General features: G+C 43.4%; 1 protein-coding gene across 1 annotated transcript in view; it reads left to right on the forward strand.

Moving 5' to 3' along the window:
• Positions 1-22822, forward strand: part of arhgap39 (Rho GTPase activating protein 39) — a 104696-nt gene extending 81874 nt beyond the window's left edge. Inside the window, exons 3-14 of the mRNA XM_020620894.1 lie at positions 2507-3276; positions 4387-4410; positions 4655-4658; positions 4874-5378; positions 7803-7967; positions 8421-8606; positions 10418-10631; positions 12414-12487; positions 13896-14095; positions 15091-15182; positions 15442-15611; positions 20933-22822. Of these exons, the coding sequence (XP_020476550.1) occupies positions 2507-3276; positions 4387-4410; positions 4655-4658; positions 4874-5378; positions 7803-7967; positions 8421-8606; positions 10418-10631; positions 12414-12487; positions 13896-14095; positions 15091-15182; positions 15442-15611; positions 20933-21127 (2599 nt within the window). The 3' untranslated portion in view covers positions 21128-22822. The remainder of the gene's footprint in view (positions 1-2506; positions 3277-4386; positions 4411-4654; positions 4659-4873; positions 5379-7802; positions 7968-8420; positions 8607-10417; positions 10632-12413; positions 12488-13895; positions 14096-15090; positions 15183-15441; positions 15612-20932) is intronic.
• The last annotated feature ends 194 nt before the right edge of the window (positions 22823-23016 follow it).

A 23016-nucleotide genomic window follows, 5' to 3' on the forward strand; every position in this document is an offset into this window, starting at 1 on the left:
TGTCCAAGCTTAGTAGATTTCAGCTTGTCATCACATGCATGTGCCTTTACTAAAAGGCCCAAGTCACTGGAAGCAGCAACAAAACTTAGCTTCTGGTTGAAGTAAAATGAGTGGAAGAGGAAGGATCTGTATGTTGTCGCTGCAGTGACAGAGACAGAATGAAGACCGATTGGAAGAGGCATGGAATGTGAAAATTGATGTGAAGGTCAAGTTTTTGTAAATAATTTAAGGATAGGGGGCGAAAGAACAATGCTCAGTATGTAGAGGGAACAGGCCAGCAGACAGAAAAAGAGGAATGGCTGGACACGTGATGGAGCTTTATAGCAGAAAGGTGGATGGACTGTGGAAGACAGAATGAAAGTGGGTTAGAACTTCAGTATGGAACATGTTGTGATAGATGCCAGCACAACCCTGTAATGCTTAATCCTACCCCCTTTATTTCTCTCTCTCTCGCACACACACACACACACACACACATATGCATATTCATATCCACAAGTACACAAACACTCACACTGCCACTATTGAGCATCTTCCCTGGGAATCAGTGTGTGCAAGTATTTGGAAGCAGAGGGTGGCCAATGCAGCAATTGATTTCACACTTCCCTCTCTCTCTCCCAGTTCACCTCTTGTTCTTCATCCCACACTGCTCTCCCTCCTCCTCCTTCCTGTTGTCTGACAAACATGCGGAATGCGAGGGCCCACTCACTGACTGAGTGAATGTGAACTGACGAGCTAGAGGTCTGTGTTTGGTGGATATGAGCTATGGCGCTGTCCCTGCACTCAGTATTACCCTTCAGGAGAACAAGCAAATAGATTAACAGCAGTTTGTAAGTCAGTAATATGCTTGGACAAAGGATTTGACTGCAATGGAGTTATTAAGGCATTGGCTCTCAAAATTATTCTGTCACGCCCTCTTGTGGAAGAAGAAAACCAAGTGAGTCACACATCAGTGGGATAAGATAAAATAGATCCTTTGAGTCTTTTAGGCTTTCTAAATGGTACTGGTCCCAATCAAACAAATTCTGATAATAAAGTTCATTTCTTCTGGTTTTGAGGTCAGAATAAGTATATTTGCCATTTTACAGCTGCTCTTTTTCCAATGATTTCCTGGTAAAATGCTTTTTGCGCCAGTCTGCATCACATGATGAATGTAAAAGTAATGCAGTTTGGTCACTATGCCAAAACTGTTCACAGTCCAGCGTGTTCCTGTTGCATTTGGGTTAAAGATAAGGATGGTCATTTTCTATATTAACAGTATTTTCCATAGTCTCCAAGTAGAGACTAAAACCAGCAATGAATTGCCTGTACTCATGGATAATGTCTGTCAGTCCTGGATTTGTCTGTGCCATAGACCTTCTGTTGTTCAGACACGATTACAAACATCAGCAAAACACTCCACTGCACTACGTGACACGTTTCTTCATTACGAAACACCAGACCCACATATTTGTTAAAAATGTTGTCTCATAAGGACCAAATGGCCGGAACCTCCTACAGCGTCTGAGGTAAGTGAGAGGAGCTGGCAGACTGAAAACAAAGCAGAGCTCAGATGGAGATCTTGCGCATGCAAACTAGAGAGCACTGGGAGATCATACAAACTCCACACAGAAGGGCAAGTTCCCCAACAGCAGAATGGTTTTGACAGAGCGCCGTACAACACATACACAGTGCAGGAAGATCGGACTCGAACCACCGACACTTGTCACGGGTCTCCCCCCTTTCTATTGCCTGTTTTCTTCTGTGACCCACTTTACAATAAAGATTTAAAGTGCCCCCTCCAAACTAAAATGAAAGAAAGGTTTGAATTCTGAAGCTTCTTGCTGTGACGCATCAGTCCCACTGCTCCGCTGTGCTGTTCCATTGATCTACTGTGTGTCTGGAATGGGTAGCTGATAGTTCAGAAATATATGCGAGTCTGTGTGTTTTAATGTGCCTGAATGTGTTAGTGTGGTTTATTGTCTGAATTAATGTTTCTCTTTTTGACAAAACACATTATCAACAAACTTAAAGTCTTTGGAAAAGAAAGAAGCAGCATAAAATTAGAATGTGTCAACCGCACCTCTTCTGACTCCTGACTGGCCTCTGACCTCCTAGCTGTCCATCAAACCTTATTCTGAGATCCACTCTTCCTCACCATGACTCATCAAGCTCAGGGTCAGCAGGAGTGACCATAACTGCCCAGTTACATTTCTTCCACCCACAGAATGTTCCTCTGTCTGTTTTCTGTGAGTATTAGTAGATACTAAAGTAAAGACTTGGACTTCTTTACAGACTCTGGCGCAGGAATATATTTGTTATATAGACTTATTTCCATTTCTATTTAGTCATAGTGGGTTAGGAGGTAGCAGAAGCATGTGAGAAGTATCACACTGTGCTTTAATAAAATAGCTTGTTCAAAGTATTGCCAGGTCCTGTAGTGTGAATATGACAGACAACTCTTTATCACTGTGCCCCGACCCAGAATTAAATCTCCTCTCCCCCCTCTTGTCTCTCCTCTCCTCAGAACATCTCCATTCAGATGGAACACTGGTACGAAGGAGCGAATGTTGATCAAGGTGACAGACAGAGAGCCCAGCTTCTTGGCCCACCAGGGAAATGGATACTCCCCCTCTGACCCCTCCACCCCTAATGCTCCCTCTGGAGGGGGCACCATCTCACGAACCCGTCGTTCCTCTGGAGGAACCCTGCCATCAGAACCTGACGGCTCCCCTGTTCTCTATGCTGATCGGCGTCAGTCTCCCTTTCTGAAGCGAGCTGAGCTTGGCAGCGCCGGCACCCACCGCCGCTCCTCAGCTGACTCCCAACCTCCCTCGCCCCGTTACGCCTATGAGCCACCGCTGTATGAAGAGCCACCATCAGAGTACCAGTCCCCTCCCATCTACGAGGAGCCTCCTACGGACATGCAGCTCTCTGACTCCTCCTTTTATGGCACTGGCAAGTCACCTGCTCGCAAGTCTTCAGCCCCCCTCTATCACTCTCCCAAGCAGGCCCAGTCGCCCTATGGACAGCTGGTTCTGACCAGGCAGAAGTGCCCAGAAAAGACCCAGAGTCTTGAATACAGTCCCGTGGGGAAGGAGTATGTCAAGCAGCTAGTGTATGTTGAGCAGTCATCTTCCAGCCCTCGCTTCAAGACTGCTGACCGTCTGCTGCGTTACGGCCCTACCGGGGGCTATGGGGGCTCATACGGGGGATCCTATACTCTACAGCACAACCAGTCTCTGGTCAGGGACCCCCGCCTTCTGCTTGACTACAGTGGAGAGGGTGGAGAGGGAGGTCAGAGGTTGCTTTATGAGGACTCCATATCCTGGACATCCAGCCACACCCATTCATTCTCCTCAGGCTCTGTACAGGCTTTCTCTCCAGGAGGTAACCGCAAACGCAAGAGCCGCAAGCCATCTCTCCCTCATGACCTGGCACGCTGCGGGGGGCTAGAGGGGGAGCTGGCAGGCACAGCTTCCGAGGCCATGCTGGCCCAGGCCAGGCTTGCTTGGGAGGCTCAGCAGGTGATGAAACAGAGGAGTAGCTGGGACTCAGGGCAGGGAGGGGGGGCGTCCCAGGGCAGTGGCTCCGATTCTATTTATCATCATTAGTCATTTAGGTCAACATTGGATCATTCAGAGATCCTCACTGAACTTCTGGAGAGAGTTTGCTGCACTGAAAGTAAAGGGGCTGAATAATTTTTCACGCCCAATTTTTCAGTTTTTTATTTGTTAAAAACGTTTGAAATATCCAATAAATTTCGTTCCACTTCATGATTGTGTCCCACTTGTTGTTGATTCTTCACAAAAAATTACAGTTTTATATCTTTATGTTTGAAGCCTGAAATGTGGCAAAAGGTCGCAAAGTTCAAGGGGGCCGAATACTTTCGCAAGGCACTGTATTTGTTATATAGACTTATTTCCGTTTCTATTTAGTCATAGTGGGTTAGGAGGTAGCAGAAGCATGTGAGAAGTATCACACTGTGCTTTAATAAAATAGCTTGTTCAAAGTATTGCCAGGTCCTGTAGTGTGAATATGACAGACAACTCTTTATCACTGTGCCCCGACCCAGAATTAAATCTCCTCTCCCCCCTCTTGTCTCTCCTCTCCTCAGAACATCTCCATTCAGATGGAACACTGGTACGAAGGAGCGAATGTTGATCAAGGTGACAGACAGAGAGCCCAGCTTCTTGGCCCACCAGGGAAATGGATACTCCCCCTCTGACCCCTCCACCCCTAATGCTCCCTCTGGAGGGGGCACCATCTCACGAACCCGTCGTTCCTCTGGAGGAACCCTGCCATCAGAACCTGACGGCTCCCCTGTTCTCTATGCTGATCGGCGTCAGTCTCCCTTTCTGAAGCGAGCTGAGCTTGGCAACGCCGGCACCCACCGCCGCTCCTCAGCTGACTCCCAACCTCCCTCGCCCCGTTACGCCTATGAGCCACCGCTGTATGAAGAGCCACCATCAGAGTACCAGTCCCCTCCCATCTACGAGGAGCCTCCTACGGACATGCAGCTCTCTGACTCCTCCTTTTATGGCACTGGCAAGTCACCTGCTCGCAAGTCTTCAGCCCCCCTCTATCACTCTCCCAAGCAGGCCCAGTCGCCCTATGGACAGCTGGTTCTGACCAGGCAGAAGTGCCCAGAAAAGACCCAGAGTCTTGAATACAGTCCCGTGGGGAAGGAGTATGTCAAGCAGCTAGTGTATGTTGAGCAGTCATCTTCCAGCCCTCGCTTCAAGACTGCTGACCGTCTGCTGCGTTACGGCCCTACCGGGGGCTATGGGGGCTCATACGGGGGATCCTATACTCTACAGCACAACCAGTCTCTGGTCAGGGACCCCCGCCTTCTGCTTGACTACAGTGGAGAGGGTGGAGAGGGAGGTCAGAGGTTGCTTTATGAGGACTCCATATCCTGGACATCCAGCCACACCCATTCATTCTCCTCAGGCTCTGTACAGGCTTTCTCTCCAGGAGGTAACCGCAAACGCAAGAGCCGCAAGCCATCTCTCCCTCATGACCTGGCACGCTGCGGGGGGCTAGAGGGGGAGCTGGCAGGCACAGCTTCCGAGGCCATGCTGGCCCAGGCCAGGCTTGCTTGGGAGGCTCAGCAGGTGATGAAACAGAGGAGTAGCTGGGACTCAGGGCAGGGAGGGGGGGCGTCCCAGGGCAGTGGCTCCAAAGATGGTTATGAGAGCGACGGGGCAGTGCCACTGCCATTACCGGGGCCGGTGGTGAGGGCGTTCAGCGAGGATGAGGCGCTGGCACAGAGTGACAGCCACCACTGGAAACGCAGCACCTTTGATCGACTGGGATTTCCTCAGGCCCTGCTGGAGAAAAGCCTCTCTGTCCAGACCAACCTGGCCTCCCCTGAGCCTTACCTCCACCCCTCACAGGTACTGCTGCATGCTGGGAGTTTGTGTCCACATTTACAGAATAACTGACTGCTCATTTGTCTTTCTGGACTTCTCATATCTCAGCAATCGCTTTGATGAGTATAGAGGTATTATAAGTTATAAAAATGATGATCAAACCACCAAAATAAGACCCAAGTTTTCATAAAGCATAGTCATCACAGTGGGGTATCGGTACATCACACCCACCTGACCTCTGGAACCATTTTCCTGAGGCTACTGCAGTCACTTACAGTGATGGACCCACACACACAATCAGGTAATGACCCAGTCAGGGCTTATAATAGACTGGCCTATCTAACAGTCACAGTGAGACACTGTCACTGCCAACTACAGTACAGGAGCACCATGCTGAAGCACCTCTAGAACACCAAAACAGATGATTAACGTATGGTTAATCCAGCAGCTTTAACTGTGTTATTACAAAACACCATGGTCCAGCTCACATCAACTAACAAGGAAGGTCCTTGTGACATTTTTCTCTTGAGAATGTAGAATATCCCAGCATAGTACATCAAAGTAGAGAGCCGTCCCTGGTAGGCTAGTGGTTAAGGCGCAGCGCTCTCGCCGCTGCGGCCCGGGTTTGAATCAGGGTTACGTCAGGAAGGGCATCCAGCATAAAACACGTGCCAAATGTCAACATGCGAGTCGTCAGTGTGACGATTCGCTGTGGCGACCCCTAAATGGGAAAAGCCAAAAGTGACTTTCTTAGTACATCAAGGTAGAGCACGGATCAGGCCTTTTTCTGAACCTGACCTGTGCCCGAGAGTGTGGCATGAACTAAAAGTTCATCCTTGATCTGAGAGCATTCAGTCATATCACATGAGCTTCATGGGCCAATGGAAAGCTCCAGAACAGCTACTGAATGAACCCTGAGGTGGTTATTTGTCAGCTGTCCTTATCTTTTAATGGTGCACAATTAGTGAAGAGTATGTCTGCATTTATTCAAGAAACCTCTGTGAAATTTTTTTTTGTAACAGCTTCATAATAAAAGTGTTATAGATGTAAAGCTGTCAGTAAACAGTATATTAAGGCTGATATCTGAAAGTACAAGTAGGAATGCCAAACCACAGAAAATTAAGTTAGAAGATACAAAAAACAGAGAATTGTTAAGAACAATGCTTAATCAAAACATTTAGTGAAAGAAGGAGACAGTTTGTGCCCCCAGATGCTGTATGTGCATGTGCTGCTGGTTCTTAGTATTGGCACCTTGTTTAGTCTCCAGTTCAGTTCAGTGTCACATATACTCAACGTTCTAGTGTGAGAGCACTGTGAGCTAAAACACAACTGAACTGTATTTATTATAAACCACTAAATGTTTAAGTGTGATATGAAGAGACACGTGAAGTGAACATAGAAGCACTGGCTGCAATGCCATGTCCTCAGAGGCCTGATGAGGAAATCAGTGCACGTAGGTAGAAGGCCACTTCTCTCTACGTCTCTCTCTGTTCCTACCGGCCTTTTCTTTGTTTTTAAACTCTGCAATGCAACACTTCAGTATGAAGGAGTAACCCGCTGAGCAGGGTCAACCTTTGAAATACGGGAAAGAATGGCGGTGGACAAAAGATGAAGAGAGAGAGAATAGAGGATGGAATGAACAGGGAGAGAAGAGAGTTAGCTAGGTCGGCCATATCCCGACCCCGTCTGAACAACTACCGGCCATATTACCACCAGGTCAGCACTTTTATTGGTGCACTATCGCACAATCTAATCTGGGCAGATTTGATTTTTTTTCTCTTATATCTATTTTAGTAACCTTTTGTTTAGAACAAAACTAAAAAGCACAGAAACTAACATGTAGCTCTACTACTGACGAGTATGAAAATAAGCTGGGTCTGTCCAAATAGCAGCCTGTAGGGACTGTGGGGACTATACTGTAGCCAGTAATGCCTTGGTTAGCACAGTGAGCATGACTTATTCATTCTAATGAAATGTACACAGATCCATTTAGAAATCATATAAAAAGGTGCATTTGATTGAAAGTTATCATATATAATACGGTATTATCAGTATCAAATGCACAGTGTTAGTTTTGGTCCTGAAAATATTACGTAGAGGCCTGAACAGGACCTGCTAGCAGCTAATGCAGCATGTCTTTCCATATTACAGCTCCCTCGTCCTTTCCTTCTTCCATACAGTATCTGTTTTACGGCTGCTTCAAGCAGGAGAACACCATAAAATGTTGATGTAACCTTAATGTTTATGGCTGGCTTTGAATATACAGCCATTAGATTAGATTGTTTTTTCCATCAAGAGCCTGAGGACTCTTTGTTGCACTTAATCCCAGTCAGCTCCTCCTGAGTCTAAACCAACTTTCTCAGGCTCTTAAGCCACTCTAAATGTTCAGCAGCATCACCAAGATGAACAGCATTTTCTGTTTCCTCTCTGTGATTCTTCACCTGTCAGTCAGAGGACCTCGGAGCCTGTGTCCAGTTTGAGGCCAGTCGAAATGCCAGAAATATGATGCCTAGCGCCAGCTGTGGCATTTTCCCAGAATTCACCCTGAGAAAGCCCTCCTCAGAGACCGACATTGAGAACTGGGCATCCAAGCACTTCAACAAACACACACAGGTACTAAGAGGAAGTGTGTTTCTGCATGACAGCATAGACATCCCGATGTCCCTTTATCAAATGATGATTTCACTGTCATATTGTTTGTTGTGTTTCTGTCTTTACAATTCATTGTTGCACTGCAGTGACAAACATCCATTCATCTATTAACTCTACCTACTTGTCTATGACTGGGGAGATTCGAGCAGATCCCAGCTGACACTAGCTGAGAAGTGGGGACAGTGAAAGACATGGTCCTGTCATTTCACCTTATTCTGAATGCCAATGTTAATGTCACACTGTTCTGTCAAATCTGTGCTGGTATTTGTTCTGTTGTCTGTTTTGGACTGCATTTGTCAGCATGTACAAATCCAAAGCAGTGTGAGGAGAGAGAGAGAGAATGGCAGCTGCCCTCCCAGTATCTTTCCCTGTCTCTGCCACTCCTCTCACCCACTCTGTTGCTTGCTTTCTCAGGGTCTTTTTAGAAAAAAGGTATCCATTGCCAACATGCTGGCCTGGAGCAGTGAGCCCATCAAGAAGCCCATGATCGTGACCTCAGACCGCACTGTGAAGAAGGAGGCAGTGGACATCTTTAAGCTCATCCAGACCTACATGGGAGACCGTCGCTCCAAGACTGACCCCCTCTCAGTGGCCCTAGAGGTCTGTGGACAGCCTGAAGCACTGCTCTGTCCTGGAGGTCTCCCCTCCTCACACTCACTCACCAATGCACGCCACAGTTATGTTAGTTTGAAATGGAACGCATACAGAAATGTTAATGAATTGTCATGACAAACTGAACTAGAATGATTTGACGCTGTGTCCTTGTTTGCAATATGACTTTGAGAGAAAGCTTCTAAAAACCTCCTTCCTGATTTTTAATACTATGTGCATGGGAGCCATACCAAAACTTTACGTGCATAGAAAAAACAATGATTAGATTTATGAAACTGTGCAGATTCACGTGGTTGTTTATTTTTTATAAATCTCAATCTTCTTGAAAACAAACACAGATGAGCCTCATATTCTGCCCACTGGGGGCAAATCAGGGTTCTGTGTCTTGCCCAAGGACAATCCAATAGTGGACTAGAGAAGCCAGGGATTGAACCTGCGACCCTACAGTTAGGGGACGGCCTCCTGAGCCACATAGAATCTGGCCTCAGTTCATTTCATCACTATCTGTTTCACTGTCTCCATAATATTCACCTGCCTGGATCAGAGTTTTGGTAGATGTATACACATTCTCCTATCTGTTATAAACCCCAAACCTTTTCCTGCCATGCACATCTTTCATCTATTTTTGAATGCAATGGATATAAATGAAACCACACAATACTTCCAAGGCTTCCTTTTGGTATTAAGTACAGTAAAGTCCAAGAAAATCTGTACAGTCAAATTTGCTTGGATAAAAGAGAGAATAGAAAATAGAATAAATATAGGAAATAACCTGCCCTCATCGATGGGGAGGATGTGGCGAAAAGAATCCAGTTCCAGGTTCTCACGTACATGGTTAAAAACTAAAGGCCTTTCATAATTATGGGCAACACATTAAAGAACACACCAGTATATCTGCTTCCCTCTGGGTGTCTGGACACACAATGAACTCCAACCAATAAGTAATGATTCCACACATCTGTGTGCAGTGAACCCAATACACCAGGTGATGCTGTTATAAATGAAGGTTACGTTGTTTATGTAGTGTAATGTTGTTTCGTGTCTGCTGGATGTCTAAGTAGGGAAATATTTAACTAAACATGCAAAGCTGTAGTAATTAATTTAATCCACTTTCATTTTATGGTCACATTAGAACTTAACTTTTAGCTATAAACACAACACTGGCATATTATCACCTAACCAGTTAACACAGTGAACATGTTAGCAAACAGTTTCCTATTTACAAAATATGATCATTCATTTGGAGTCATGTTTGTGTTCACTTATTGAATGTATGTCCAATAATCACTCTCCTTTTCAACGTGTTTGGGTCTCCACCAACTCCAGAGAGAAAAACACATTAGTTACACATTAACATTAAACATTTAAAAAGTGGACAGTTTATAGTGGACTACTGAGAAGATGATCAAATGTGACTACCAAGGGAAGGTAGTAGTCATGATACAGTGTCTGCACAGCTGGCATGTAGCAGCGTCAGTCCTCTGTCAGTGTCTGTACAGGATGTACTCAGGTCAGTCACCTACAACTTGGAAAAGCCCAAAACACAGTCACTGTAATGATGTATAAAATCTTACTGAAAGGCATAATGTGTTTCTAACATCCAGTCTACCTTCACTGATATAAATAAGGGAAGCAAAACATTAGAAACGCCTTTCAGTATAATACACTTCAGCAGTAGCATGACCTGCAGTCTCCAGAATGATCAAAGCTGGGTCAGCAACTGCATTCAAGAATTTTCATTCACAAAGAGACAAAGCTATACTGCGTAACTTGCCTGGCTCTCTGACTGTCTCCGTTAGGTGGTGGTGCGTGGGTGGAGTAACCAAGGACTGCGTGATGAGCTCTACATCCAGCTGTGCCGTCAGACCACAGAGAACTTCCGCTACGACAGCCTGGAACGCGGCTGGGAGCTGATGGCTATTTGTCTGGCCTTCTTCCCCCCAACACCCCGCTTCCACACCTACCTGGAGGGCTACATCTACCGGCACATGGACCCTCTCAATGACACCAAGGGTGAGGGAGCAACACAGTATCTCAGGAAAACAAATGAGATACATTATCAGTGAACATACCTTTGGTATGAAGACTTTGTAGTTTTGCAGATGACTCTGACTCTGTAGGTAACTTAACAGATATACATGTAAGGAAGTCGTTGTCAGAACATGTTTTGAACACAGTCCCTGGACAGTGCCAGTAACCCTGAACCAGATGGAGATGATCTGGTTAGTTTTGGCCTGTTCAGTGTGGTATATTGATTTCACTTGCACTTAGGACAGTCTTTTGGGAATTCCAGGATGAAATCTCACATAAGAGGGAACTTGATACAGATATCCAGTGCAATCCATCAGATATATTCAGGATATTTACTACTCTTACAAAATACAAAATCAATAGCCTGACAAACCAAATCCCATGTAAAATATAGAGCTCTGTATTGAAGGCTAAGATGCAACTCAGCATGTCAGTTACAAAATAATATTCCACAACCATCATCCATGAGCAGGAGACACAACACTGGATAAATCCCAATTCTCTGATTTGATTGTTCCTTGCTCCTCGCTCGACCTGGAAGTCGTTCTCATGTGCCATCTTAAAGATGTCCCCAAGCTCGTACTGCTGCTCTGGGGAGTGAAAAGTGATGACACTGCCTGGAGGAGCCATGACTGAGGATACAGTACACATGGCCATCCTTCCCAGAAGCCTTTAGTGAATGGACACACCCCTTTTCTGGATATCAGTTGATGATTGGACACTCAGATGAAAGATGTGCATCTTTTGCTCTAATCTTATATGGGCGGGGCTAAGACACAGGGAAAAGATGCAAGTGAGGGAAATGTGGATACAGTTAAGGGAACTGGGATTCAACCATTTACAATAAAAACAACAACTACTTTTCAGTATATAGGTGTTCCTGTTTCTGCTCTGTCCATAAATGTCAGGCAGGTGCATCAGATTAATAACCAATATCCCACAGGCAGTGGTGGAAGAAGTACTCAGATCATTTACTTAAGTAAAAGTAGGAAGTGTACAATTACTAAATTACTAATTACTAAAAGTCCTGCATTCAAAATTTTACTTAAGTAAAAGTACAAAATTATTAGCATCAAAACATAGTTAGAGTACTAAAAGTAAAAGTACTCATTATGCAGAATGGCACATTTCACGCACATCTTTATCATGTTATAATTACTGATGCAGTATTGTGTACATCCCATTTAATGTTGCAGCTGGTAAAGGGGGAGCTAGTTTTAACTAGTTTATATGTATTTAGTTTGAATTACTGCTGAATAGCTTGTGAATTTTCCACCACAGACCAGTGAGGTCTTATAAAGTACAATATTTGCCTCTAAAATGTAGTGAAATCAAAGTATGAAGTAACAGTAAATGAAAATACTTAAGAAAGTACAGATACCTTAAAATGGTACTTAAGTACAGTACCTGAGTAAATGTACCTAGTTACTTTCCACCACCGCCCACACATGGCTCAGTGCTAATGTAGGACAAATGCTTCTTAGGCTGTCCTCAATAGATACTAAAGGAGCTGACGGCTGTTGGCACAGAATGAATCAGTTCCCACCAGTCTACTGTGTTTTCCAGTGCTCAGCTAGTTTTGGACTGTGGGAGGAAGCCGGCGTACCCAGAGAGAACCCACACAGGCACAGGGAGAACATGCAAGAAGGACAAAGAAAGGTCCCAGGTGGACCTAACCCTAACCCTAACCCGGAACCTTCTTGCTGTGAGGCGACAGCAAGAAGATAATGGTGTAAATATGCCTTCTGTTCTGTGTTGCTCCAGGAGTGGCCATTAGCAGCTATGCTAAATACTGCTACAGGAAACTGACAAAAGCTGCTCTGACTGGAGCCAAGAAGGTAAGCAGTGTTTATGATGTCATTTCTGCTCAGACAAACAACAAAACTCACTTTCCTTAAAGTACTTTTGGACTTCCCTACCCTGACTTTGGCTCTCAGCCCCAGGCCTACTGGTTCCTACAGAGGATGTCTCTCTTTAAAAACACCTCACAGATATATGTCATTTTGAAAAGGCTCAGTAATTTCCCCAAACAGTGGTCAAGTAAGTTTTGGCAAATGTTACTAATACAGGGGTAACTGGCACATTTGTTGGGGATGATTCACAGCATATCCACATTCGGGTGCCTAGCAGCTGGATGGTCAAATTAAATTGGTGTGTGTGTTCATGGTAATGAAGGAACATGTCACCCAGTGCAACAGCGTAGCTCACTGATGTGTTAAATAGTAATCTGGACACAGATGAAGGCTTTGCTGCACACACAGTGCTTGTTAGTAGGAGACGCTAGTTTAGGTTTGGTTTGCAAAATATGCACCAGACTTTTCACATCAAGCACAAGGAAAATGTGCTCATATGTCTGGATATCATTTTGTAGTTGTTCAGGGTGAGACATTATGTCCAAACATGCAAATATACAAATACACTTTTTATACAAGAGGAGGTAATCTACTGTAGGTACATATAAGCATGAGTATTTGCATTTAGTGAGCATCATAATGGAATATTTTTCACATCCAGGTGAAGTGCAAATCTCATTTAAAGTCACGACTCAGATCTTAAACATTGTAGCTGGGTTTCATGCTCTACAGCTACAGCTAGACATGAAAACATGATTTAAACTGGGGCTTTTAAAGACACTGCAAACATTGCTGGACATTGAAGAGTCCCACTTCAGAGGGTCCTGTCAGATACTTGCTCCATGTTGAGTTGCCCAGTGCTGGTGTTTCAGTTGAGGCTGTTGTAGCAGCAGATTAATGACCATGGTTTTGGTATTACATGTCACATATAAGCACAAACTGAACAAAGTATTTCCAGTAGGTGAGAACATGTCTGACATGGAGCGTGTCCTGTGTGCTATATGTGTGAAAGGGCACCTCTGGACAAAGTCTGGGACTGATTCTGTGGACATAGTCTGGGGGTCATGTCTGAAAACAGCTGAAGTGTGTTTTGTGTGTGTTGATAGACAGCACCTTGACTCAGAGCATCTACTGCCAGAATCTCAGCAGGTCACTAACAGAGAGCATTTGTCGCTTTTAGGGCTCCACTGTGTTTGACTGGTGTCAACCCACTAACCTCTAACAGCACATTAACGGGCTGTGTGTCCTGTGGAGGGACAAATGAATTTCTCACGGACATGTGATTAGTACCCTCTCCTCCCACTGTTTTCTGGCCCATGGTGTTCAGGTAGTCACGCTGCTCTTCTTCTGCCCTGCTGTACTAATTCCTCTGTGCGTGTGCCTCTCTTTAAAGGGTCTACAGAAGCCCTGTCTGGAGGAGATCAAGCATGCCAGAAACGCCATCTTTAGTCCCTCCATGTTCGGCTCCTCCCTGGAGGAGGTGATGGCGCTCCAGAAGGAGCGGTATCCAGACCACCAGCTGCCCTGGGTGCAGACTCGGCTCTCTGAAGAGGTTCTGGGTCTCAATGGAGACCAGACAGAAGGCATTTTCAGGTGAGTGAGAGAAGGGAGCAGCAGGGACTGGGCAGAGAATTGAGAGGCCAGCTGCTTTTTAATTGGAAATCAGAAGTCTGTGTTCACACTTGGAAAGCAATGACATGAAGCAAGAAGTGTTGTCTGAGATGCCATTTAAACTGTTGAAGTCATATCAACATGAGTGTGAGCGATGCTCACCCTTGACTCTAAACTAGTAAACCCAGGATTAAATCTGTCATCAGTTTCCTCAGTAATAGAATTCTGCTGGCTGTTTCATATTATCTTGCAAATACATGCAAGATGTGAAGTCTAATTTCTATTTGATCACTTACTAAATGTAAAGTGTGTAAATGATTTTATCCATGTAACTGACAGGAATAAAAGAAAAAAATATAAAAAACAATACAGAGAGGAAACACAAGAAACGTGATGTGGCTTTAGTCTCCTTTACTACAGCAAAGATCAGTCCTCTCAGCTCATTGCTGTAAAAAGTTGGTACATACGTCATTTTGTGTCTGAACTCTGGGATTATAAACCTGCAGGTTTTTCTGACCACTTGGGGGCAGCAGAATGTTGTGAACACAACATTGACAGATCAGTACCTGTGCTGCCTCATTCGCAGTTGTTGTGTAGTTCTCCTCAGGTACACGTCTACTTTTTGTTTCATAGTGATGTGTTTGGTATTTTCCTGTCACAAATGAATGTGCTTACGCTGAGAGGGGAGAAGAGGAGCAGCTGAGGCTGGGAGTATGCTGCAGTGCAGTACCATTCTGGTGCTGGTGTTGACCTGAAATAGCGATAACGATAACACCTTTTGTTCAGCCTTGGGGAAAACTAGCAGGTTACAGTTGACAGAAGCCACTCAGCTCATTCACTGTTCAGCTGTTAGCAGGATTTACGGTTTATACACAGCCAAATGGAGTCCAGGCCATAAAGATCTACAGAGAAGATGGGAATGAGACTGGAAAGACAAGATGGTGAAGTGTAACAATTCTGTGACCTTTGACCCTCAGGGTACCAGGGGACATAGATGAAGTCAATGCCCTCAAACTACAAGTGGATCAGTGGAAAATCCCGACAGGGCTGGAAGACCCGCACATTCCAGGTAAACACGCACACAGTTGGAGAGCGCTGCTACCACACTGAGATTGCTCCTGGGCTCCTAAAGACCTGGGTCTGCTTCTACACTGCTCTCATGTAAAGCAGAATAGGGGAGATTTATTCATGGCTCCCACACTGTAGCCTAAACAAGGTGATGCACATGTGGTAATAGCAGAGCAAATGTTCAAATGATTTCATGTAATTCCTAAACAGGCTTTAAGTGTGCTGTCACTGACCCTGTGTGTCCTCCTGTGTGCCCCCAGCATCTCTGCTGAAGCTCTGGTACAGGGAGCTGGAGGAGCCACTGATCCCTCACGAGTTTTATGAGGAGTGTATCAATCAGTACGACAACCCAGAGGCAGCTGTCAACGTGGTGCTGGGGCTGCCACACATCAACAAACTGGTGCTCTGCTACCTCATCCGCTTCCTGCAGGTAAAACAGACTTTACCACAACCTACGCTAAATCCTAAAGCAAGTTGGATCTTTAACAGTCACAACGTCTTCAGTTTACATTTACAATATTACACCATGACTTTGGACATTTGATATTTTAAATTAATAAAATGATAACACTGGAGCTGATGTAGGGCAAGCAAGCATCATAGACCAGGGTAGAGCCAAATGATTAATTGTTTGCAAATTGAAATCACAATTTAGCAGGATGCGATTTTCACATCGCAAAAGCTGCGATTTAAACTGCCATTGAAATGTGGTTTTACAGGCTGCAGCTTTGAAAAAATTCAAGCTGTGTCCCTGCAGGCTTGAGGCACACACTCTGAGACAACACTGACATTAGTGCCAACAGAAACATAAGGCTACTTGGGCCTCTGGACCAACAGTACTTTGGTTTTAGAGCTCAGGTTGTGCAGCAAGAACATGCTGAGCCTGCGTGGCTACGGTAGCGACAATGTGAGACAACACGTCAGATTTCTTCCAGCATTAAGAAAAACACAACACAGTCGCCCATATTGGATTAATATGGGATGCAATTTGTTATTTTAAATGGTTACATCATAAATTAGATGGTTACATTACATAATAATTTCATGAATAATTAATAATCAGCATTTTATATAATAATTACATTACATAATGACATCATTTACATCATAAATGATGTTCATATAGTGAAAACATGATGATACTAAGTAAAACTAAACCAGCTTAGAAAAGCTGTGAGATCACAGGGATAAAGATAGACTCCGTCTTCTATGTGCATGTGGAGCAGCACAAGTTTGAGTGCTGTATCAGAATGATACTCTCATTTACAATAAAGCTGGTTTTCAGTGAATAAAACAGAAATGGGGGGACTGCATATTACAGTTTGTTGCAATTGTTAAGGAACAAAAAGTGGTACTTGTGGCACAGTTATTGAAACCACTACCTCATGTATCCACTCTATTGACCTGGTATGCTCAACTATAAGCACATTCTCTGCTTTACACTCATTTAACAATTTGAAAACCCACTTTTTGCAAAACAATAAACACAGTTCTCTACATTAGACACAACATTCCCTGTGTTTCTTTTGGAAGAGGCTGCCATTCAAATGCCACTACCATTTAGCAATTGCCCAACCCAGTCCTCACATGTAGACACAGTTATGACTAATGTGTTCACCTGTGCTGGCTCATGGTAGAAGCCTTGGTTTGAACAACAGTGGAAGTGAATGTTGCAGAGGGAGGAAGAAGATGAGGATGTGGAAGAGGACGAGGAAGAGCTACCATTGCACATTAGATTTGGTCTTTTAGAGAGGCTGAGCAGAGAGTCCAGTCTAATCTGAGCCGTTACACTGTAGCACGTATCATCCGGACATCTCGAAATCAGAATAGGTAAGTATGCACCTTGATACTGAACTCACAGAACTGCACCCTGTATATTATACTGTAATATAATACCATAGTACAGTTACGTAACTTAAAGTAGCATTTCATTTCTTACTGAAGAACTATTTACATCATGTTTTTGCAGAACTACCTGACGACCCCATCGTAGATATGGTCAAACAATAGCATAGCTCTGCAGCAGCACATCGTTAATGACAAGATAACTTTCAGCAGCAGCATCTGCACTGGGCTGTCTCCTGAAGAGGCATCATCTAGGCATGAAGCAGCTGTATGGGGTCCCATTAGAGCACAACTCTGCAACAGTGAAACACCTGTGAAACACCACGAGTTTCTGTACACTGATGAAGCTGGCTTTAACTTTGCCAAAACAAGGCACAGAGGAGGGAACATCACAGGACACCGTGCCATCATCACTGTCTCTGGTGGTGGCAGCATCACTATGTGTGCAGCCATTGGCCAGACTGGTGTCATTCATCATCATGCTACTCCTGGTCCCTATAACACTGCCCACATCATCACCTCACTGTCACCATCAACCAACACTGCCCACCATCGTCATGGGAACATCATAGGACATTGTGCCATCACAACTCTTTTCAGTATGGCACTGGAACCCCACCAACACAAACTCCTTCTCCAGGTGATGGAGGAGAATGTGGTGATATTGATGCCAGAGCATGCCAGGACTGAATACGTCATTCCACTTCCTCCGCTGCCTGGCCAGATTAAACAGTTCTTGTCGATGAAGAGCTGTGGCCAGACCCACATGCTGTAGGAGACAGGATGCAGCTTTTCTATATGTAGAATGTGTGTATATATATTGTGTGCTACTGTTAAAATACAGAAAAAATACCATAAATTGCTATTGAAAACTTTCCTTGTATTTGTTTTATAGTGTGTATACAGAATTTTCATAGACAGCCTATTGAATTTGTGAAAATGCATGTATGTGTGAGTGCTATAATAAACTTTTACAGCACAGTGAAAATACAAAAGACGGAGTGTTTAGTAATATTTTCCATTTATCACACAAGTGTGTAGTTGTTGTATAGAAACGGGTATTCATTTGATATTTCTGTGTAGAGTTTTAATGCCAAAATACTATTTTTCCAAGTGTTAAAATAGTTGTGCAAGAGGTGTTTGCTATTTCAAGAGATGTACAGCGGGTAAAATAAGTATTGAACACGTCAGCATTTTTCTCAGTAAATATATTCCTAAAGGTGCTGCTGACGTGAAATTTTCACCAGATGTTGGTAACAACCCAAGTAATTCATACATACAAAGAAAACAAAACAAATAAGTTCAGAAATTAAGTTTCATAAAATAGAATGGCACAGGGAAAAAGTATTGAACATGCTTATTGAAATTTATTTAATAGTTCGTAGTCGTAGTCGGGATCATTGTCTTGCTGAAATGTCCACCCTAATTTCATCTTCATCATCCTGGTAGATGTCTGCAGATTTTTTTTTTCCATTTGTCCATTCACCCTTCCTTCAATTATATGAATCTTTCCAGTGCTGTATGTTAAAAAACAGCCCCACACCATGATGATGTGTTTCTCAAATAAAAATCACAATTCAATTATTTTCCCCAAATCGTTCAGCCCTAGACCAGCGTGAACTATTAGACCCATTAAACAGACACATTCCTAAACATACCTGTCTTCATGTATTAATACAGTTTACTAAAATATTTTAACATCAATTACCACTGAGACACTCAGTATTGGTATAAGTAAACAGTTTTGCTGGAGACAGTAAATAGGTTCATTATAGGGATTACGTCTTCATTTGGAATAAAGTCTGGGCAGACACACTGTCAACTGATCTACCAAATCATAAATACTCTATAAAAACCGATCTGGGACTTGTCCTGAAAACATGAATATTGTGTGTTTATAAAGAAATATTGCTGTCGACTATCAATATAATTTTTCAGTGCTGTGAGCAGCACAAACTAAACTCTAGTGATGGGTAGATGAGGCGTCATGAAGCGTTTTGACACATTGCCAAACTGTATTGATACTGTGTCGATACTGTGTCACTGAATACTGACACCTGCTGGACCTTAAAAATCCCTACAGGCAACCTAGTTGACAGACTCAACTGACACTGATTTGATGACCTAGTATATACAATAATATAATTTGTCATTGTATTTTATATTGTATTATTTCATATCTTCATTTAAATTTAAAATTTCCTTGATATTTTTAGATACAGTCAGTAAATAATGTGAACATGTATAATAACGTGAAAATCTAAATGAACGTGTTGTGAATGAGGATGCTTGTGGACTGGGCTTTTTTTTTTATTTTTTTACGAATTTTTATTCAAAAAAATAAGTTTTTCCAACGTTTTGAAATTGAGTCTGTTACGCTTTTTTGATACAACTTCTCCAGCTGTAGAAAACACCCGCTCACACGCACAGATGAGGCTGGAGTGCAGAGAAATTGTAAGGCAAGTCGGAAGAGGTTTGGATAGATTGCCTTTTGGTTGTCCCAGTATCTCATAGGATCCTGGGACCTGGCAATACCTTATTTTCCGATATGAGATCAAAATGGTCCCACACAGCGGAAACCTTTCTTTTGGCTTGAGGCTGCTCCATAATTCTTGATGAATGTGACGATGAACCGCAATAGATCAGACAATCGTTTTGGCAGATGTATCCCGTTGACATATGCGCTTCCTTATAAACACAGTTTGGCGCGGCAGTGTCAGTTCGAAACAGTTCCTGTATCGGTCACGTGACTTTCTTAAAGCGATACGCGCACCGACACGGGGTTTTGCTCTACGAGCTCGACGCATGTGGCGACGCATCGGTGTTGCCGGACCCATCACTACTAAACTCCGTCCAGCTGCTTTGTTTTGAGGTGGATACTAGCACATATAGTATCCGTTTTTGTTTGCTTTCTAAGATCTGAAACGTCTCTTTAAGGACAGTCTGTAGTTGTTGCTGAATAAGGACAGTAGCATTATCTCACACCTTCAAGTGTTCTTAAAGAGACTGCTGCATATTATCCACAGATTAAACAAAACCACTCTTGGACTTTTTCGCTACCTGAATACTGTGCCAGACTTAATAAAGATCTAAGGTTCAATTAAAAATGGTAAAAAAAAACAAAAAAAACAGTATCTCATACACTGATCAGCCATAACATTATGACCACATGCCTAATACTGTTTACATAGGAGTCAATGTGGCAGTCGGTTGGTACTCGTGTCACTCTGCAGCTCACTGTGCATCTTCTGTGAATCCATTTGCTTCCACAGTTGTACTGTCAGGAAGAGCACAGATGTGTCTACAATTCATTGAAAAACGTCTGTATAAGGAGTGAAAACTGAATTTAAACAAATTCAACAGCTTCACCACTCCAGGTGTGATATCACCACTACAGCTCCTGACTCTCTTCAACCTTTTTAACAAAGATTCAAATGAATTTTAATCTTTTGAAAAGTACAAATGGAAGGTGAAAGTTTAGTCTACAGTACGTCGACCTCATCATCAGTGAGCCGTGGGCATCCATGACCTTGTCTCCAGTTCACCGTTTGTCCTTCCTTAGACACTGTTGGTAGGTACCAACCACTGCAGACCAAGAACACCCACCAAGACCTGCAGTGTGGGAGATGCTCTGACCCAGTCATCTCACCATCACAGTTTGGCCCTTGTCAAAGTCACTCACATCCTTACACTTTTTCCTGCTTCCAACACATCAACTTTGAGAACCGAATGTTCACTTGCTGCCTAATAAACCCCACACACTGACACTGTAACAGACGGTCAGTGTTATTCACTTCACCTGCCGGTGGTCATAATGTTGTTGCTGATTGGTGTATATTACCCAACCAAGCTTTAGAAAGGCGAGACCATGTCTTAAATCTGACTTAAACTATATGTTTTGTGCAGGTATTTGCCCAGCCTGCCAATGTGGCAATCACCAAGATGGATGTGAACAACCTGGCCATGGTCATGGCTCCCAACTGTCTGCGTTGCCAGTCTGATGATCCCAGGGTGATCTTTGAGAACACCCGCAAGGAGATGTCCTTCATCCGGGTGCTCATCCAGCGGCTGGACACCAGCTTCATGGATGGAATCCTATAGCCCCCCCCAACCACACACACCTTCCATACTTTAGCCCTAGCCCTCCCTGTGCTCCCTTTAACCCTCTCCATGACAGGCCTCTACACAGTTCCCCAGCACAGGAACATCGTACATACACACTGTTGCTGCTGGGTAAATATCATGCATCTCCAACATGTTTACTTTTCTGGAACTAACAAAATCTGCCTTGATTTGAGTTTGTTCACTGTAGAGTTGTACCTGCTGTTTTTTCTTATTTCTGTACATTTAATCCTTTAACTGACATTTATCTGAGAACAACACAAGTACTGGAGTTACAAGCTTTCGTAAGACAACAGTACTGTGTGTGCCTTCACATACATGAATTCAGTATACACATATGGTATGAAGGAATTGGCAGGGATCCCATCATTTCACTAGATTTACTTTTGTTTTACTTGTGGTTCAGGACCCTAAAGGTTCATTCTAAATTTAACTTATTTTATGTGAACTGATTTTTATTTTTGTTTGCTCCTGCTTAAAGGCACATACATTTTCATATTCAAATTGTCACACATCTTATAGTATGCATGTCAGTACATGCACACACTTAAATATAACTTTCCCCATGAGTCTACCTTCTGCAGTGTACAGTACCATCCAGAATGATCACTTATAGTAGATGAAAAACATATATTACACACATTTTGTCACAGGTGTTAAAGTCTTTCTTACTGGCTTAGCAATGTATCCCTACGGTCTGGCACTAGATTTTCAGGAGATATAAAGCCTAACTGCACCATTCCATCACCACTTTGTTATATCTGACTGACCCTGCTAGATGTACGCCTCAGACGCCAAACTGAATGGTGAAGCTGTGTGCGCCGCTGGTTTCACTGGCCTTCAAAATACTCTACACTACCACAAGTCAGAGGCTCTTTACTCCTCCATTTGTGATCCTGCGTCAAACTTGTGCTGTCTGATGGGGCAGAAACCATAAAACCAAACATTCTGGTAGTCACATTGCCTGCCAGCACCCTGACTCTGAACAAGCGTAGCTGTAAAGGAAGAGAGTGATAGGTGATAGCTCTGTTGGCAACTTAGGCATAAAGTGAGGAGAACATGAACACTAAATTACCTCTAGCTGTGTTTTGATTTCAAGGCTCCAACACTTCCATGGTGCTGGGTTTGTAGACACATTAGCACAGACTGAATTGTTAATACATTCTAAACATTTTAACAGTGAACATGACATACAGAATACATTTTATAATGAAACTGGGTTGTCAGTGTGACTGATGGTGTAAGGACCACTGGGCTACAGGGCTCGAAAAGTCTTAAAAAGCCTTAGGAAGTATAACTAGTTTAAATTTTAATTACAACACCTTACTAAAATGTAAAATAAAAGCTACAAATATTTTCTCTCACCTGCTGAGCAGTAATGTTACTAAAAAAAATGTGTCTGCTTGCAGGCTGGTGGGAAAAACTACACACAAACTAAAATGTCGATGGCTGTTGTATACTGTCACTTCTGCTATCAACAGTATGGCCTTAGATTTACCTTGTCTTAAAGAGCCCATGGCTGCTCAGTTTGCTCATTTCCAGCCATTTAATGCTTAATCTTGGGTTCCTCTAGATCAGCTTGGTACCTCTCATGACTCCATATAGCCTGTAATTGTTTCAGAACCATAAAACCAGAGAGCCTCTTCCTAAAAATGATGATAGTTCGTGAATGTGCACAACTCCTGTTGCCAGTGGTGTGTTTAAAGTGGACAGCACAACAAACCACAACAGCATTAATTAATATGAATTTTTCCTCCATAGATGGGTAAACAACAGTTTATGTACCAATGAAAAGAGATGTGTAACACTCTAAACAAAGCGAGTAACTGAGAAACCCCATATTTTAACTGGCATAATGCAGACATAGT

The sequence above is a fragment of the Monopterus albus genome, unplaced genomic scaffold, assembly GCF_001952655.1.
Source record: "Monopterus albus unplaced genomic scaffold, M_albus_1.0 scaffold250.1, whole genome shotgun sequence".
Classification (NCBI taxonomy): Eukaryota; Metazoa; Chordata; class Actinopteri; order Synbranchiformes; family Synbranchidae; genus Monopterus; species Monopterus albus.